This window comes from Mytilus trossulus, unplaced genomic scaffold (genome assembly GCF_036588685.1).
Source record: "Mytilus trossulus isolate FHL-02 unplaced genomic scaffold, PNRI_Mtr1.1.1.hap1 h1tg000103l__unscaffolded, whole genome shotgun sequence".
NCBI lineage: Eukaryota > Metazoa > Mollusca > Bivalvia > Mytilida > Mytilidae > Mytilus > Mytilus trossulus.
The window spans coordinates 302,438-323,400 of record NW_026963296.1 but is presented as its reverse complement, the minus strand read 5'-3'; the positions used below and the strand labels follow the sequence as shown (position 1 = coordinate 323,400).

At 31.0% G+C, this 20,963-nt stretch overlaps 1 protein-coding gene across 1 annotated transcript in view; it reads left to right on the top strand.

Annotated features, from left to right (window-relative positions):
- The window catches only part of LOC134699889 (fibropellin-3-like), a 53,800-nt gene that overhangs the window by 15,583 nt on the left and 17,254 nt on the right, over positions 1–20,963 (top strand). Inside the window, exons 2-7 of the mRNA XM_063561290.1 lie at positions 3,148–3,255; positions 3,694–3,801; positions 4,733–4,840; positions 5,772–5,879; positions 6,811–6,918; positions 8,910–9,017. Of these exons, the coding sequence (XP_063417360.1) occupies positions 3,148–3,255; positions 3,694–3,801; positions 4,733–4,840; positions 5,772–5,879; positions 6,811–6,918; positions 8,910–9,017 (648 nt within the window). The remainder of the gene's footprint in view (positions 1–3,147; positions 3,256–3,693; positions 3,802–4,732; positions 4,841–5,771; positions 5,880–6,810; positions 6,919–8,909; positions 9,018–20,963) is intronic.

The window sequence follows — 20,963 nt, the reverse complement described above, 5'->3', positions numbered from 1 at the left end:
TTTTGTTTTGTTTTTTTGTTAAATATTAATTTGGCTTCAATGTGTAAAATTATTAATGTCACTGGAGGTGTTTACCAAAAGAATAAAATTTCAAAAACTCATGTGATAAAGGCTAGTGAAATGATTGGTCCAAAAGGGTGCGTCAAAGATTGTATGATGTATACGGATTGTTCTGCAGTAAATTTTCATAAGGACAGGTCATATTGTGAACTATTAGATGAGTCTTATTTTGACCAAGATGCAGAACATAAATATGGAGTTTATTTCACAAACATCTCAAACTGGACAAAGGTAAGTTAGGAAAATGGATAATTCATTCATTGTTGGTTTGTAAACATTCAGTGACAAATATTTCATGCAGATTCCGAATGAGAACAAAAATAAAATATGTAGGTTCTGTAATGGAGACATCCGGGATACAGATAGAAAACTAGACTGTCTCCAGAATGAAGGAGTATTGGATAAGGACAGATATTGAACTTGCAATAAGTCTCTAACGAACCCCTTTACATTTTGTAGAGTCATCGGAATTGCGTCCCTTTTGTGGCTTTAAATTTTAACACACCAAACAGCCAAATACACGCCCAATTTTAGTGAGGGTTTAACTGCCGTCGAGGAAGATCAATGGTAACCTTACTTCTATTACCCATTTATCCTAGAAAATTAGGCAAATGAAAATGAATACGGGAAAAAAGAATTTTATAGAGATCAACAGAAGGTTTTCAAGTGTTCATATCATTTGCTGAGCCTTAATCCTGTTTTTATCTAAATTAAAATTGGTTGCCTTCCGTTTATATATATTTCAGCGGTCTATCAAAAAATAACGTTAACTTTTAATCAAGTTTAAGACTAACAAGATTCGTCATTGAGTCAACCATATTTACATGTTGAAACCTTTCACTTGTTGCTGAATCGCCCATGCTGAAATAAATATTTTAAAAAAGCCCTTATCATGATTATAAGATTTTAGGTTTTTAAATAGTTTGACTCCGAGCATCATTGAAGGTACAAAATTCAAAGCAGTAATTTTGACGGGTTGCAATTTTCGTAATTTTTTCTAATATAAATGTTCTAAGGAACCAGAGTTGCAGAGACTCTTAACTTCTTGACGACTGCTTTATTTGGTTTGTTTCGGTGGTCATCCTGCATTCTAAAGAGTAAATGACTTTAAATTGAATGTTTTATTATCTTGTAATATTCTAACCAGAAATTTTACGTTCGACAGGATAATGATGCTTGCTGGCCGAAAACGTGTCCACCTAAAACTAGATGTATTGTTGCCTATAGAAACGAACGTCTTTGTTTACCTTTTGGTGAGTTATATTGCAAGTTTCGCTATATGTTCATGTTTATAAATTTGATTTTTTTTATACATACGGGGGTCCATGCCGTTATCGGTAGTTCAAAGTTTTTTTTAGAACACAACTTTATAGTTTATTTTCATTTTGAAGGAACAACACTAATACACAAACAATATCTATTGTATGGATATCAAAAAGGTATTTTCAATGTAATGAAATTTGATGCGACTGTCATATACGTGAGATGTTAAGCTAGAGTTCAGTATTTTTATGATTTTACTTTTTATTCAGATATTTTGTTTTGTTTTCGTTCTGTTTCCCATATATGGTCTCTATGTTTAATTTCGTAGAGATATAATTTTGGAAATGTAACCAGTATATAGCAAATTTTGAATTCTATAGAAAACTTTAACTAGGAAGTGGTAGTATACACAGTAAGTATTTACCGGATTTATAATCACATAAGCAACACGACGGGTGCCACGTGTGGAGCAGGATCTGCTTACCCTTCCGGAGCACCTGAGATCACCCCTAGTTTTTGGTGGGGTTCGTGTTGTTTATTCTTTACTTTTCTATGTTGTGTCATGTGTGCTATTGTTTTTCTGTTTGTCTTTTTCATTTTTAGCCATGGCGTTGTCAGTTTGTTTTAGATTTATGAGTTTGACTGTCCCTTTGGTATCTTTCGTCCCTCTTTTGGTATAAGTTCAAACTCTTAGAAGTTCTGTGCAAATAAATGTTGAAAACTTTGAATAAAATAGTATACTATATCAAGTTTCCGTTCTAGGTATAAAAAAAAACAATGACGAAACTTCATATTGAAAGTTGCACAGTTATAAGTGTAAACATGGTAAAGGGGTTTCCTATTGGGAAATAACATTGCCTGTGTTTACAGAAATACAATTTATAAAATGGACAACTATCTGTTTGGCTTTATGTAATTGTGAATAACAGATAAAACTATTAAATAGTTATAAGAAATATATCAATATATCATTTGTAGAAGTTATTCTAACAATGGCCTTTGTTAGTCTTGTATTATTTTTAAATTTAAGTTTCTTGTGTACAATTTGGAGTTAAGTATGGCGTTCATTATCACTGAACTAGTATGCATATTTCATTAGGAGCCATCTGAAAAATACGCCTCCGGGACGGTTGCAGGAGTTCCTTGCTACAATGAAGACCCACTGGCGGCCTTCGGCTATTGTCTGCTCTATGGTCGGGTTGTTGTCGCTTTGACATATGCCTTATTTCTATTTTCAATTTTATTTCCCAAATTGATAGATTTACAATAACAAAACATATATTTCTGTAATAGAATTTTATGTAACAACCATTAAATATTGTTAAGATCAATTGTTTTCCCTGAGTTTTAATTGACGTTGTCATTAGAACCACGTGCATTTATGAGTTTTTTTTATTTTCTTCGGAAATCAATCGAATAAAAGAACGATTCTCCTCATCGATTATTTAACAGTGTGCACCAAATTTTTTATGCTATTTCGAATAGACAGAAAAAATATTAGTCATTTTTTATAATTTGATTCTAAATTCCATTTTAAACCGTAGAAAAACATGAAAAAATGTTGATGATGTCACGGTCTCATGACTAAATTATGTCTTTAGCCTGATATCATAATAACGTCAGCCAATCAGAAGACGCGTTACATTCAAAATTAAATTATTAAGCAATGAATATGTAATATAAATATTCTAACATTCAGTATAACTTTAAGTATATTTTTATACTAATTTTATTATAAATTGTCCATCCCCTTTTCTGGTAAAATTCTTAACGTTAATTATAAATCCAATGTTATAAACTGTATCACTTATATGTTATGTTTAGATACACCTTGTGATAATAATCAGTGTCAAAATGGCGCTTTGTGTATTAACTCTGTGAAAGACCATAGCTGTCGCTGCCTAGCTGGATACAGTGGACAACACTGCGAAGGTACGTTATTTTGTATTCACTTTATAGCACAATTAAGACAAAAACAAAAATTGAAAAATAAGTTTGTGACGGCAATTTCCAATATTTATTCAAGTCTTTACTAGATTGTCACTGTACCACGGCTTCAAGTTTTGAATATTTTTCGTTTTTTTCTAATTAATTTCATTTTTTGAAATTTTCAATCGATTACATTATTGATTGGTATGCATCAATCTTACACAAGAGAACGTATACCACATTTTGCTCATTTCTATATTAGAAAAACAAATATGAACTAAGTCAGGAATATGACGGTTGTCTGATGTTTTTGAGTTTTTAATTTTGCACTTTGATTACGGATTTTTCGTTATGAATTTTCATTGGAGCTCGTTTTTTTTGTTTTTTTGTTATTTGATTTTTGTTATTTCACTTATTTAAACGTATTCATTTGTATTACAGTGACCCCATGTTCATCAGGTCCTTGTACCAATGCAGGCACCTGTAGTATATCTGGATCAACGTACACTTGTACATGCAGACAAGGATATTATGGAACGCAATGCCAGTGTAAGCCCAATAATTGTTTATATACTGCAGCTGTGCTACTTGAGCAGCCAACTTGCATTGACCGTATATTCATATATGATATACAGTCACTGAACATATATTGCCTTGTTTACGACGTTGGAAATGCGTTTTTAGTGTTTTATTTATGACGTCAATAAAACATACAGGTTCGTGGAAATGTTACGTTTTTCGCTCAAAATAAAGAATTAACAGTTTTTACCATAAGGACTTCATTTAGAACAGTGATAAGGATTGCAGTTAAAAAAGAATCCATACATTGTCGTCTCGAAATATAAATGTAACACAAATAAGAGAAAAACAAGAATTGCAAAAATATAGTTAGGTGAAAGCTCTGTCCAATAATTATTCAAGTCTATGCTAGATTTTCACTGTACCACGGTTTCAAGTTTTAAATTTTTTGTTTTTTTTCTAATTAAATTCAATTATTTTTGAATTTTCAATCGAATACATGATTGATTGCTATTCATCGATCTTCAGAAGGTTTCTACTCCGTTTTAAAATAAATAGCTTTTTCATAAAACTAGAATATATTGATAGGGATTAATAAAGGATTCCGAATCAAAAAAAATATAAAGGTCAATGTGCTTGTTTTCGTGATATTACCCATTGAATATTTTTTCATCATTCACAAGGGTAAGTTTTCAAAAACTATTAAAAAATGAACAAAATGTGTTTAAACATTTACAATTGATTTATAATTATACATGCAAAAGATTGTTTAAGGGAAACTAGGGGTCAATAACAAAGGGCATGTGCTAAGTCAGGAATATGACAGTTATCTGATGTTTTTGAGCTTTTAATTTTGCACTTCGAATACAGATTTCCGTTTTGAACTTTCATTGGAGCTCGTTTTTTTTTTATTTACTTTATGGCTATTCCACTTATTGAAACGTATTCATTTGTATTACAGTGACCCCATGTTCATCAGGTCCTTGTACCAATGCAGGCACCTGTAGTATATCTGGATCAACGTACACTTGTACATGCAGACAAGGATATTATGGAACGCAATGCCAGTGTAAGCCCAATAATTGTTTATATACTGCAGCTGTGCTACTTGAGGAGTTAATTTGCATTGACCGTATATTCATATATGATATACAGTCACTGAACATATATTGCCTTGTTTACGACGTTGGAAATGCGTTTTTAGTGTTTTATTTATGACGTCAATAAAACATACAGGTTCGTGGAAATGTTACGTTTTTCGCTCAAAATAAAGAATTAACAGTTTTTACCATAAGGAATTCATTTAGAACAGTGATAAGGATTGCAGTTAAAAAAGAATCCATACATTGTCGTCTCGAAATATAAATGTAACACAAATAAGAGAAAAACAAGAATTGCAAAAATATAGTTAGGTGAAAGCTCTGTCCAATAATTATTCAAGTCTATGCTAGATTTTCACTGTACCACGGTTTCAAGTTTTAAATTTTTTGTTTTTTTTCTAATTAAATTCAATTATTTTTGAATTTTCAATCGAATACATGATTGATTGCTATTCATCGATCTTCAGAAGGTTTCTACTCCGTTTTAAAATAAATAGCTTTTTCATAAAACTAGAATATATTGATAGGGATTAATAAAGGATTCCGAATCAAAAAAAATATAAAGGTCAATGTGCTTGTTTTCGTGATATTACCCATTGAATATTTTTTCATCATTCACAAGGGTAAGTTTTCAAAAACTATTAAAAAATGAACAAAATGTGTTTAAACATTTACAATTGATTTATAATTATACATGCAAAAGATTTTTTAAGGGAAACTAGGGGTCAATAACAAAGGGCATGTGCTAAGTCAGGAATATGACAGTTATCTGATGTTTTTGAGCTTTTAATTTTGCACTTCGAATACAGATTTCCGTTTTGAACTTTCATTGGAGCTCGTTTTTTTTTTATTTACTTTATGGCTATTCCACTTATTGAAACGTATTCATTTGTATTACAGTGACCCCATGTTCATCAGGTCCTTGTACCAATGCAGGCACCTGTAGTATATCTGGATCAACGTACACTTGTACATGCAGACAAGGATATTATGGAACGCAATGCCAGTGTAAGCCCAATAATTGTTTATATACTGCAGCTGTGCTACTTGAGGAGTTAATTTGCATTGACCGTATATTCATATATGATATACAGTCACTGAACATATATTGCCTTGTTTACGACGTTGGAAATGCGTTTTTAGTGTTTTATTTATGACGTCAATAAAACATACAGGTTCGTGGAAATGTTACGTTTTTCGCTCAAAATAAAGAATTAACAGTTTTTACCATAAGGACTTCATTTAGAACAGTGATAAGGATTGCAGTTAAAAAAGAATCCATACATTGTCGTCTCGAAATATAAATGTAACACAAATAAGAGAAAAACAAGAATTGCAAAAATATAGTTAGGTGAAAGCTCTGTCCAATAATTATTCAAGTCTATGCTAGATTTTCACTGTACCACGGTTTCAAGTTTTAAATTTTTTGTTTTTTTTCTAATTAAATTCAATTATTTTTGAATTTTCAATCGAATACATGATTGATTGCTATTCATCGATCTTCAGAAGGTTTCTACTCCGTTTTAAAATAAATAGCTTTTTCATAAAACTAGAATATATTGATAGGGATTAATAAAGGATTCCGAATCAAAAAAAATATAAAGGTCAATGTGCTTGTTTTCGTGATATTACCCATTGAATATTTTTTCATCATTCACAAGGGTAAGTTTTCAAAAACTATTAAAAAATGAACAAAATGTGTTTAAACATTTACAATTGATTTATAATTATACATGCAAAAGATTTTTTAAGGGAAACTAGGGGTCAATAACAAAGGGCATGTGCTAAGTCAGGAATATGACAGTTATCTGATGTTTTTGAGCTTTTAATTTTGCACTTCGAATACAGATTTCCGTTTTGAACTTTCATTGGAGCTCGTTTTTTTTTTATTTACTTTATGGCTATTCCACTTATTGAAACGTATTCATTTGTATTACAGTGACCCCATGTTCATCAGATCCTTGTACCAATGCAGGCACCTGTAGTATATCTGGATCAACCTACACTTGTACATGCAGACAAGGATATTATGGAACGCAATGCCAGTGTAAGCCCAATAATTGTTTATATACTGCATCTGTGCTACTTGGGGAGTTAATTTGCATTGACCGTATATTCATTTGTGATATACAGTCACTGAACATATATTGCCTTATTTACGACGTTGGAAATGCGTTTCCGTAGAGTTTTATTTATGACGTCAATAAAACATACAGCTTCGCAAAAATTTAACGTTTAAGCTCAAAATAAAGAAATAATAGTTTTTACCATAAGGACTTCATTTAGAACAGTGATAAGGGTTGCAGTATAAAATGAATCCATACATTGTCTCGAAATATAAATGTAACACAAATAAGAAAAAAACAAAAATTGCAAAAATATAATTAGGTGAAGGCTCTGTCCAATAATTATTCAAGTCTATACTAGATTTTCACTGAACCACGGTTTCAAGTTTTGAATTTTTCGGTTTTTTTCTACTTAATTGCCTTTTTTTTTAATATTCAATCGAAAACATGATTTATTGAGGAATAAAAAAAATTAAAAAAAAATATGGAGGTCAATGTGCTCGTTTTCGTGATATTACCCATTGAATATTTGGCGGAAAAATGTTGTCTCTAGACTTATCCAAGCTGCATCATCCACAAGTTTAAGTTCTCAAAAGCTATTAAAAAAACGAATAAAATGTTTTTAAACATTAACAATTGACTTATAATTATACATGCAAAAGATTTATTAAGAGAAACTAGGGGTCAATAACAAAAGGCATGTGCTAAGTCAGGAATATGACAGTTATCTGATGTTTTTGAGCTTTTAATTTTGCACTTCCAATACGGATTTCCGTTTTGAACTTTCATTGGAGCTCGTTTTTTTTTGTTATTTACTTTTCGGCTATTTCACTTATTGAAACGTATTCAGTTGTATTACAGTGACCCCATGTTCATCAGGTCCTTGTACAAATGCAGGCACCTGTAGTATATCTGGATCAACCTACACTTGTACATGCAGACAAGGATATTATGGAACGCAATGCCAGTGTAAGCCCAATAATTGTTTATATACTGCAGCTGTGCTACATGATGAGTTAATTTGCATTCACCGTATATTCATTTGTGATATACATTTACTGAACATATATTGCCTTCTTTACGACGTTGGAAATGCGTTTCCGTAGAGTTTTATTTATGACGTCAATAAAACATACAGGTTCGCGGAAAATTTACGTTTTTCGCTCAAAATAAAGAAATAATAGTTTTTACCATAAGAACTTCATTTAGAACAGCTATAAGGGTTGCAGTATAAAAATAATCCATACATTGTCTTGAAATATAAATGTAACACAAATAAGAGAAAAACAAGAATTGCAAAAATTTAAATAGGTGAAGGCTCTGTCCAATAAGTATTCAAGTCTATACTAGATGTTCACGGTACCACGGTTTCAAATTTTGAATTTTGAATTTTTTTCTAATGAATTTCTAAATTTTTTTAATATTCAATCGAAAACATGATTGATTGCTAATAATCGATCTTGAGAAAGTTTTCTACTCAGTTTAAAAAAAAATCGTTTTTTTTTCTAATTAATTTCAGTTTTTTTTAATATTCAATCGAATACATGATAAATTGAGGAATAAAAAAAAATTAATAAAAAATATAGAGGTCAATGTGCTTGTTTTCGTGATATTACCCATTGAATATTTGGAGAATTTTTTTTCTCTCTAAACTTATCCAAGCTTCATCATCCACAAGTTTAAGTTCTCAAAAACTATTAAAAAAATGAATAAGATGTTATGAAACATTTACAATTGACTTATAATTATAAATGCAAAAGATTTATTAAGAGAAAATAGGGGTCATTAAAAAAAGGCATGTGCCGAGTCTGGAATATGACAGTTACACAAAATGTATCTGATGTTTTTGAACTTTTAATTTTGCACTTCAATTACGGATTTCCCGTTTTGAACTCTCATTGCAGTTCTTGCGTTTTTTGGTTATTAACTTTATGCTTTATCACTTATAAAAAAGTTTTAATTTGTATTACAGTGACTCCATGTTCATCAGGTCCTTGTAGAAATGCAGGCACCTGTAGTATATCTGGATCAACGTATATTTGTACATGCAGACAAGGATATTATGGAACGCAATGCCAGTGTAAGCCCAATAATTGTTTATATACTGCAGCTGTGCTACTCGAGGAGTTGATTTGCATTGACCGTATATTCATTTGTGATATACAGTCACTGAACATATATTGCCTTGTTTACGACGTTGGAAATGCGTTTCTGTAAAGTTTTATTTATGACGTCAATAAAACATACAGCTTCGCGAAAATTTTACGTTTTTGCTCAAAATAAAGAAATAATAGTTTTTACCATAAGGAATTCATTTGGAACAGTTATAAAAATAATCCATACATTGTCTCGAAATATGTAAATGTATCTGTTGTTTTTGAGCTTTTAATTTTGCACTCCGATGATGGATTATCCGTTTTGAACTTTAATTGCAGTTCTAGATTTTTTTTGTTATTTAATTTATGCTTTTTCACTTATACAAAAGGAGTCATTTGTATTACAGTGACTCCATGTTCATCATATCCTTGTCAAAATGCATTGTATCATTTTTATATTACATAAACGTAGAACAAAAAGTCATGAATATGACAGTTGTCTGATGTTTTTGAGTTTTTAATTTTGTACTTTGATAACGGATTTTTCGTTATAAATTTTAATTTTTTGAAGTTCGGTTTTTTTTTTAATTTAATTTTGGCTATTTCACTTATTGACACGTATTCATTTGTATTACAGTGACCCCATGTTCATCAGGTCCTTGTAGAAATGCAGGCACCTGTAGTATATCTGGATCAACGTATTTTTGTACATGCAGACAAGGATATTATGGAACGCAATGCCAGTGTAAGACCAATAATTGTTTATGTACCGTAGCTGTACTATTTGAGCAGTCAAATTACATTGACCGTATATTCATATGTGATATACAGTCACTGACCGTATATCGCCTTGTTTATGGGGTTGACAATGCGTTTCCGGAGAGTTTAATTTCAATAAAACAATACAAGTTCTCGAAAATTCTACGTCTTTCCTTCAAAATTAAGAAAGATGGTTGTTACCCTAAGTACTGCACTTAGAACAGTTGATAGAGTTGAAGTTCATAAAGAATAACCGTACGTTGTCTCGAAATATAAATGATATTTGTTCTAGGCTCAAATTATGAAGAAATGATCGACACGACCTCGCTTTCTACCTGTTTAAAAGTCTTGTACAAATAACATTGATATTTCGATACAATGCATACTTATTCTATATTTACTGTTAAATGTTAATAAAAAAACAATGAATTAAGATATGGTTTGCAATACCAGCAGTCAGTTTCATGAATTTGTATTGTCGGGGAGTGGGGTGTGGGTTTAGGGTGGATGATGCCTGGTAGCAAAGTGATTTGCGTAGCTCTACTTCTAAAATCACTTGTCAGTCAACACTGAGGTTGTGAGTTTGAACCCCTCTCGTGCACGTCACTCGCCTCCAACCTTAATTGACGAAGATTTTAAATGTTCCTTTCAAAGTCAGTGGTTTTTACTCCGGTTTCCTCAACTAATGAAACTGGTTGCCAATTAAAAGCATTAATGGGCGCCGAAAAGTGGCATCACCAACAATCAATCAATGAATCAGCTGGTCAATTTTAGAAATTAATGGATTTATCAAATAAAGTCAACAACATAATGCCGCTGTTAAGAAGTCCTAAATCGATACAGAGAAAACATTTCAGGGTAACAAACGATACCCGAAGGAAACACATCAACGTTAAGAGATTTAACTTTTTGGGTCGTTAGATATTAAAAAAATCACACGATGGTTTAATGGATTCTAATATTTGTTTGACAATGTAACTTATTTGTATGGATTATTTGTATGATAATAACGGATTCTAATATAATTTGACAATGTTATTGTTTGATGTTACATTTGAACATATTTGAGATCAATTCTACTACACTAGTTAAACTTTGTGAGTAAAAGAAAACATTTCTATTTTTGATATAGTTAGTTGAATGTTTGGTAATCAAAACTTTCGATTGCGAATAATTTAATAGTTTTAATGAAGAAAAATGTATAACCTTCTGTTTAAGTTAATGCATGTTTACCAAACCCGTGTCAAAATCTAGGCGTATGTTATCCTTCTGGTGGATCGAGCTACAACTGCGCGTGTTCATCTGGATGGTATGGAACACTTTGTAATAGTAAGTATATTTCAGTAATGATCAGTTAAGTTGGTACTTTCACTTAAATGAATTTGGCTCCTTTAATTTTCATAAAATTTTGACAATGTATTTACGTTGATCCTTTAACAAAAATATGAAAATTTTGAACCAACCGTTTCGTCAGAAAAATTACACTCGTTATATAGCAGTTTGACAAACACCAGTTTTGATCATTAAGAAGCTTAATATTTCCTTTACAACACAACGTAATTAAAACGTTTAGCAGACTTTACAGAGTTATCTCGCTGTAGTGTTTTGTTTCTCCTTAAGTGTATTATTGTCTCATTGGCAATCATTTCATTTCCTAATTTTTAGAAATACTCGTGAAAAGTGAAATCACAAAAATAGTGAACTCCGAGGGAAATTCAAAAAGGGAAGTCCCTAATCAAATGGCAACATGAAAAATTCAAAGACATCAAACTAAGGATAACAACTGTCATATTTCTGACTTGGTAGAGACATTCTCTTATGTAGAAAATTGTGAATTGAACAACTTTGTTAAGCTGGCTAAACTTCTCATTTATCGTTAAAGAGTATGCTTATTGTACCCTGCGTTCCGGACATTTTTTAAAGCTTATTGTAGGTTTGTTTTAGTTGTCCAAAACGTTAAGGTACATGTTTTGGAATGTAACCTTATCAAACATGTCAAAATATTGTGGAAACTTTAGTTCATATAGAGGTTGACATTATGCTAGCAATTTTCCAAGACGAATAGAAAGAAAGTAATTAATTATCATAACCAAAATAATGTACTAGTATATTGCAGTAAACAAATACACCTTTAGGTGATTCGATTGACAGAATCTGAACGTACACATTAGGTAACATGTAAAACTTACAATTGGTATTGTATCGAATTCGACCAGGAACTACGTTCATACGTTTGTTCGCCGGATGCAAGCAAAGTCACGAAAGCTAAACAAAAAAATCATGCATTCAAAGGGTCATTATTAGTCAAGTTCATATTGCCATGTTTGACTCAAATACTCATATTTAATCTAGATCTATTACACACAAAACTGTATTTCCAAATTACATGAAATCTAAAAATCAATTTACAAGACAGGCGCTCGATACTATGAATCATTGTTGCATGTGTATTAAATAAAAAAAGAAGATGTGGTATTATTGCCAATAAGACAACTATCCACAAAAGACCAAAATGACATAAACATTAACAACTATAGGTAACCGTACGGCCTTCAACAATGAGCAAAGCCCATACCGCATAGTCAGCTATAAAAGGCCCTGACATCACAATGTAAAACAATTCAAACGAAAAAACTTACGGCCTTATTAAAGTCTTGACACAATCTAATGAACTTTAGAATTGAGCTTCGAATTAAAGACCATCGACGGTCTTATAAGCAATATAAACAGACATTCGGATAGAAAAAGATTGTGAACTCGTGCAATAAGTTTGTCTAGGTCTGTTTAACTTCATATTTTAAGTTTAAAATACACATGTATGCTAACCACAATTTGTATTTGCACAAGAATGATTTTTAAAGGATAACTTTGGCAACATTGAACTTACTGGCTGCTAAAAGCGAATTATTATTTCACTATTACACTTTCATAAATGATAGAACCAAAACAAATCGAAATTATTTTTTTCTGTATATGAGACAATATCTGAAAAAGTCGATTTGTTTGGCAATAAGAAAAAACAAAAAAAAATGATCTTTAGACCCGGTATTTTAATAGCTCGCACATTGTGGACCTAGGAACTGTTGTCTGTAATTCAAACAATTGTTTAATAAGGAAGCAATGGCTATTTTAAAAATGTTACAAAAAAATCCAGTTCTTTCCTGTTACCAAAGTGAACCAATTTAAAAAAGTTTCTAATGGGAATTAGAAATAAGTTTAAGACACTATTTGTGGTTTACTAGTATACCCTGCAATAGTTTATCAAATGTCAAGTATAGATTTTAGCATTTGCAATACAAAAGGTTTAGAAATATACTTAAATATAGTCAGATATGTCGGTAACATGAAAGAATCTTGAGTAAAAGGACAACGGTAACAGGACAGAGTTGGTAACAGAAAGGATTTTTCTGCTTTATTTTAAAGTTTAAGAAAATACATCATTTTAGATTGGTCACAATTGGAAGATAACAGCAAACAATGTCATTTGTCCTTTGAAACTGTATTTGCAAGATGAAAAAATCTGCCTAGGTAATGAAAAATTCTAAAATAAATTCTTTGCTGTTACTATCTACTATACTATATTGCACAATGTTCTCTGCTGTTATCAAAGGGAAAAACTCTATTTTTTTTATTCAATATACTGTGTATTATTTTAAAATTTATTGGATAAGGTGGTGATAACATAAATTAAATGAAATGGTTGGCATATAGTAGATAAACTTTTCGATTCTTTAGTGAAATTGTCTTTAGCATCCTTCCTGTTACTGATGATGGTTATGCTGTTACTTTTAATCAGGTAACATGACAGAACGTAACAAAAAGGAATTACGCGATAGTTTTTGTCCTTTTTATCACATTAAATGCAAGAGTATTTCCTGTGACATATAACATTTAAAAAGATGATATAAAAACACACCGATTGTTGTTGTGCACACATAAAACTATTCTCAGAAAGTGTAGGAAAAGGCTATAACAGGATAGAACACCATTAAGTATTTTTCTATAAATTCGTACCTTGGATGGGCTTGAATTTTCAAACCTGGCCGCCTTTCCCTATATTTCTTTGTACTAATGCATTCAGGAAATGATGCTCTTTAAAATACATAATGGGAAAATAACTCTTGGTCTTGTAAACGTTTCTACAGGTAAAAAAACCCTAGTGGTAACAGGAGGGAAATCACCCCTGGGGACAATTTTTTTTTGTCTTAAAATTTACAAAATTTTATTACATGCTCTAGTTAAAAGATAAAAAGACAAATTAGGGGCAAGTTTATTATATAATATATCATATATGTGAGAATCGGACGCCTGTTGAATTAATTTAGATATCATTTGAATGATTTAGTTTTCAAAAATACACAGGGGACGACATGATTTAAGGGGGGGAGGGGGGGGGGGGTTGAACATTTAAATTACAATATTTTATTGGACGAAATACAAGAATGAGTGTTTAATTGGCAGGAGTTGGTGCATTATATAATTTAGTTTATACTGAAACTTAAAATTTTCAAAAAAGATGGTTGAATAAAAAAATAATTGCTGGTGAAGTGGGGGACATGGAAAGTAGACTTTTTCAGATATTGTCTCATATATTTCGTAGCTAGTGTCCCTTTAAATACGCTTAATACACTTGACAAACAAGATTATTTTCGAAACAGAAAAACGCTACTTGATTACCACTACATTGATTTTTAATAATTGCACGAAAATATAAAACATAAAATTTATATAAGTAGAAATGTAATCTATGATAATTATGTAGTTCTTATTAGCCAATTGAATAAATTTTTTTAGAAAATAAAAACTCCTGCCATGGTCGGTGTGGAACTGTCAGTGGTTCGTACAATTGTCAATGCGATGCCAACTGCTTAACATATGGGAATTGTTGTGTTGACAAAGTGATATACTGTGGCTGATTGTAGCTGTATCACATATATCGTGTTGAAGAGCTGTTTCTATGACTAGTGTAACTAATATAAGGAGGCATTAAAATAGTTGCATCCATGCTTTATTCATAGAACAATATTTGGAAGGCTTTTTGAACCTGTCAAAACCAATTCAGAACACCCATACGCAAACATCACAACAACTATATCATGTATATAATCCGACTATCCTTGTCAGAATATGTATATCATTCTCACAGCGACTTCTTACTTAAATAATAAAGTAGTTTATCTATTAATATTATTTGTTTACTCTACTTATGCCATTTAACGGTGAGTTGTGAATTTTTTCTTTGATGAGTACTCGTTGATAATGTCAGGACTGGTCGTGATACAACACTTATTGAGTTAGTTCGCAATTGACATGCACAAATGCACCGCGGAAGTATCTACTTTTGTTTTCTGAATGAAGCATATTTTGAATCTTTCAGTAATCTTAGTTTAGCCTTTTTGTACGGTTATGTCAAATTTGAACAGAAAATGTACGAAAAAAAACTATAAACTTTTAAAAATTGCGTTATCAGCAGAATTATTATTATTTTCATGGATAGCTTCACTAACTATTCACAAGCACCTTTACTAGTTTGTTCATGCTATTTCGATCTGAAGCGTTATACTGGTGCTGTTCTAAGATGTCTTCTTTTCTGCTTTTTTGGAAGAACTTGTTAACTTTTTTCAGCCATGTCTAGAATCAAAATACATAAATAATGACCGAAAGATGTTTAATGTTTCAAGTCCTGTTTAAAATAGATAACATGACTTTGGAAAGAATTATAAGCGAAAGTAAATAGCTTAACATTGAGTGACATTTATTTAAGCTTCTTCAGATAGTTTAGCCTACAGATACGAGAACAATTAACATAAAAAGTAAAGTCGCAAAAATACTGAACTCAAAATCAAATGACAAAACCCATACAAAACGAATGGTCACTAACTTTCATATTCATGACTTTTTGGTACAGGAATTTTTAAATGTAGAAGATAGTGGATTAAAGTTGATTTTATAGCGCTTAGCATCTCACTTTGTACAACAGTGTCATCAGATTCCGTTATATTTACAATGGCGTTCTCTTGTACAAGTATTGAAATTTTTTATTGAATGAGTTTTATTTGTTCTGCTTCGAACATGACTTTAACAATGTCGATTAATTAATGGGGGCATCTTTTATCCCGTAAAGTATAGACAGATACGATATGAATCATATCAATGTTCAAAGTATCTTTTACTTACTCGAATGGATAGGTTGTTTAAACAATACCTTATTTTACCATTATACACTCAGCGTTCATCATACAAACGATCAGTTTGATTTCAATTATTGTTATAAAGAAAGGACTATATAAGGCCACACCAATTAAATTCCTTGTTCGCCGGACCCGTCCGCACATACTTTTTTTAAACGAAATAAAAAAATATGTATATTCCTGCTCACCACATCCGGAAAAGTAATCCTGTATATTTCCTGCGCCTTTGTATGTTTTAAAAACATTTCATTAAGATATTAACATTATTTTTTCCCCTTTCTTACATAACCCTGCAAAATCATATTGTTGTTCGTTGTTACAATAAAGTACGCAGAACTTCTGAAGGAGGAGTCTTACCTTCAACTGCAATATGAATTACCACCGGAACATACATATCCATCCCTGCTGCATGTTTATGCGCCTATCGTCAGACGTTGTCGTTTGCTGGTAATTGTAATTTGGGGTTCTTTCTTAGTAGCTGTTTGGTGAAGGCTAAAGTCCTGTGTTTAATGCCGTAATATGTCTATGTCCTGTAATTGTATTAACTTTGAATACTGTACGTTATTAATATCAGGTTGGGAACAACACTTCAAATGAGGAATCCCTTAAATGATGGACTGGAGGTAAAATATTGAATATTTATTTTAACTGCTTCAAATGATTGAATTGTCACAAACATCTGTTTTTCTTTCACCTGTCATGACGTCTAACAAACAACATGCAGCTGTCTTGCAAACAACAGGAACTGCCCATTGTTTTCCTCTCAGAACAATTGACAATGTGTTCACCTCCAGTCCATCATTAAGGGATTACTCATTTGGAGGGCTGTTCATTGAAATACTAAATTCCAGTTGTTTATCAACATCTTGTTTTTTTTCATTAATATGGTCAAACTCTATTATGTTATGTTTACCAAAAAAAAAATATAATCGCTAGCCTCTAATTTCAAGCTTCGTCTAAAAGAATTACGAAATTATTTGATTTATATAAAAATGTTCAAATCGCTCGTTTGCCCAATTTTTTGGAGTAAAAGAACCATAGAACTTAAAAAGAAATTAAATTGATGTGGCCTAAGCAGACATTAATTTATAGGCAGGAGATAACGGGCACCTGATATCTAAATCATTCTTATAATAATTCTTACAAAGACATAAGTTTTATCACCATCAAAACCTTGCTAAAGATGCATGTGATGAACAACAAAACTATTATTGCAGGGTATGAGTGGAAAAGTACATTGATTGTCCCCTGAGGTGTAACTACGATCCTGATGCGTTGTCAAAATATTGTGTACTTCTTTCATATAGAAATTATAAATGAGGTAAAATAATGCTTGATATCAACTCTTGTAATTTAATTTTGATATAATAATAAAGCCGTTGCAACTTAGTTTCAAAATAACAAGCTTGTCATAATGCTAGCACATATTGATAGGTATTTAATAAAGAAATCAAAATAGCAAAAAAATGATAAACTTGTCAATGTGCTTGTTTTCGAGAGATATTAGTCATTAAAATGTTGGCGGGAAATTTACTTTCTTGACTTTGTAAAGCTTTATCATTGACAAACTAAAGTTCTCAAAAACTATTCAAAAATATTTGTATAAGACCTTTAAAAATGGCGTATACTTATACATATAAAAGATATCATAAAAAGAAAAATTGGAGTCATTGGTCAAACCTGTAAGGCATTCAAATGGATAAAACTAGAGAATTCCGAAAATATGATAAAAATTCCAAACCATGACAAGCGAACATTCTTAAATAACGAGAGTTGATATCAAGCGAGATCTAATTATGACAAGTTGTTGAACCTATTACTTTTATGGTCTACACTCTTATTATGTCCAACTTAAAGTTTCGTGAATCGTTGATGTAGTCTTTTGCACATTCAAGTATGACGTCATATTATTTTTTTTGGTTTCAATTGTTTAAATCAGATATTTTAAGACTTTTTGTACGCTTCAGAAAATGTTATAAAATTTGATAAAAAAATATTTTCAGGTTAGAAATGTAAGTGTTTTGTATAGTAAAATAAAAAATCTTCGTGTTCACGAACGAATTGAAATGTACTCAGTTTTAACCTTTGAAAGTCATTAATGACCTAATGAATACCCAATAGAAATGTCGTAATTTCATCTTTAGGGGGTTGGCTGCTCAGTTTCAAAATAATTCCCTTTCCAAAAGACTATTATTTATAGGTGATTAAAAAAGGAACGAAAAGAGCAAAACAAACAAAATATGAAGATCAATGTGCTTCTTTTCGATATATTAGCCATCAAAAATTCTGCAGAAAAATGTTCTCTCTTGACTTTTCATAGCTTTATCATTGACAAGTTTAGTTTCTCAAAAACTATTAAAAAATAATTAAGATTTTATTACACTCTAAAGGAGCACTAGTTACGAGATATACAAACATATAGTGAAACAATAATTCACTTTTAGCAGCTAAACTGGTTCAATTTTGTCAAATTAGAGTCATAAGAAGCCTCAAATTAAAAAAAAAAATGTTTTTTATAACGAAATGGATAGTTTTCATTATACAACTTTTGTCCATATACTTTTTGCAGAGGAAAATTATTCAATTTTTCCACATTAAGAAGAAGTTTACTTATTTTGTATTGCTTGCTTCCAGCAAGCAATTCGCCGACATATTTTCCGTATGCATAGTGACCCGAGCGTTACCCTCCTCGTAAAAATCCGGTGACCACAATACGCACGGATCTGTCATTAAAATAAACAAAATATCTGATTATACATGTTAAACACGTTCAATACCCATGCATTTTGTGATTTGTTTACTATGAGGTGACAATCGGTAAAACTCGGCTTCAATACACGGCATTTAATGAGCAGCCATATTTGTTAAATCATAACAAACAGAGAGAAAAACAATGACTATTTTATGATATATTTGCGAAAATAATGATTACGTGCACAGAGGACTAAGTTCATGACGTATACATGCATTGGTTCAAGAATTGGACAAACTTTATTTTTCACCACTCACTCGTTTCATATGACGTTAAGCTAATAAAAATTGATAATGAATTATTCACTTGCAAGTGAATAACACGACCTCATTAAACCTGTATACATGTGAACTCTAATTTAACCCCGTAGAAAGAGATAGGATAACGCATGCATAATCCGTGTACGATTATTTGAAGGAAAAGAATGTGAACAATAAAAGCGAAACAAAAGTAAATAATTAAATTGACTTATTCGTTCCAGAAAAATCATTCTCATTTAGGAAAAAACGACGATAAACTTTTTTTTAAATCTATAATACAAAATTAAGTAGACCTGTAAAACAGCAGAGTTGCTTAATCTATTTATATATATGTTAATGTTTGCATCGCTTATATGGCCATAGAAGGTCAACTCGAAATTTAATAAGTTGACGTCATTGCTAAAATTCACACAAAACGAAGCTTAATCTTTTTTAGACCATGGCCTTTAAATTGTTTATTTTATACTTTCGATAGTTTGGAAAAACATTTTATAGTGTGATAAATGAAATAAGATATTTGAGTCAAATTGGTGAACATGAATTTGACAGCTTGTGCCCCTTTAACAGATGATTTATTATACATGTAAAAGATGTAAAAAGAGAAATGGGGCTAAATGAGCAAAATTTGATAAGGCATTTAAATAGGTAAAACCAGAGGATTCCGAAAATCTGACAAAATATTTATTATAAACATGACAATCGAACTTGTTAAAGATAATGCATAAGCCTATAAACATGATAAAATGAACGCATATTTTCGAATCACGTTATCTTATTGCACTCTACAAATACAAGAAATGGATAAAAACATACATCAATTAGAGAAATAAAGATGTATTATATAACGATATATTTCCATTCGAGCCATTTTTTTCGAAATTTTAATATTAAATGCGCAAGGTTTGCCGAACCTTTTTTATTAGTAAAATTTAACTGTTCAGAGTCGTGAAATATCGTTATACACGAGTTGTGTAATTTAATGACTCTTTAAGTTACATATGTGTTTGATTTGAATGTGTTTTTTGTTTTTTTTAAATATACTTTGATATATTGTTCTATTACATAACATATGGTGAAGCATCCAAATGTTATTTTACGTATCTGAAGCCTTGTTTCCATTTTTACATAATTATATTGACGCTATATTTCGATTTCTATGTATATTGGTGGTCAATATAAAAATGTTACTACATTTAGATTGATGACGTTGTGATTTAAAACATAACAACTACGAAGAAAGCCCTTCACTTTAAAGGAAAAGTTGCAAGTTTATCAGGTAATTTCAAGAATTTCATGTTAAATAGGAAAACAAGAATCAATTCTTATGCAAAAAAAAATCAAATATGGCAAAAAATGTCACTTTTCAGATAGTTTTTGTCAAACATGAAAGTGGATGCATCCGTGTTCATCCTCAACCTTTAGATATGTTATGTATTATCACCAAATACAACCTTAATTTCAATATTAAGAATGAACACGAATGAGGCCGCTTTCATTTAAGACGGACACCGTCTAAATGTTAACTAAAATGCTAAAATTGTAAAGATTTCAGTTATTTAGCATGACTGAATGATGCCAGTACCCGATATATGTGTATTGTATTGTCACAAATAGCCCACATTCATGTAGCAGAAGCATTCTACTTTCCAATAAATAACTAAAAGTTTACATTTAAAAAAAATGCTAATGTTGATATGTCTTTTGATTAAGCTTACCCATATTTTTTAGTGTGGGTTTATATGTTATAATATTACACTATTGTTACAGATGAGAGCGAAGAATGGCAAATATTAAAACTTTTAAACTCGCTGCATTTGTTTGCACCTGTCAGGAATCTGATGTTCAGTAGTTATCGTTTTTATATGGTTTATGAATGTTTTGTGCTTCTCGATTTTTATATAGACAAGACCGTAAGTTTTCTCGTTTGAATTCACTAATACATGTCAATTTTTAGTCCTTTAAAATAGT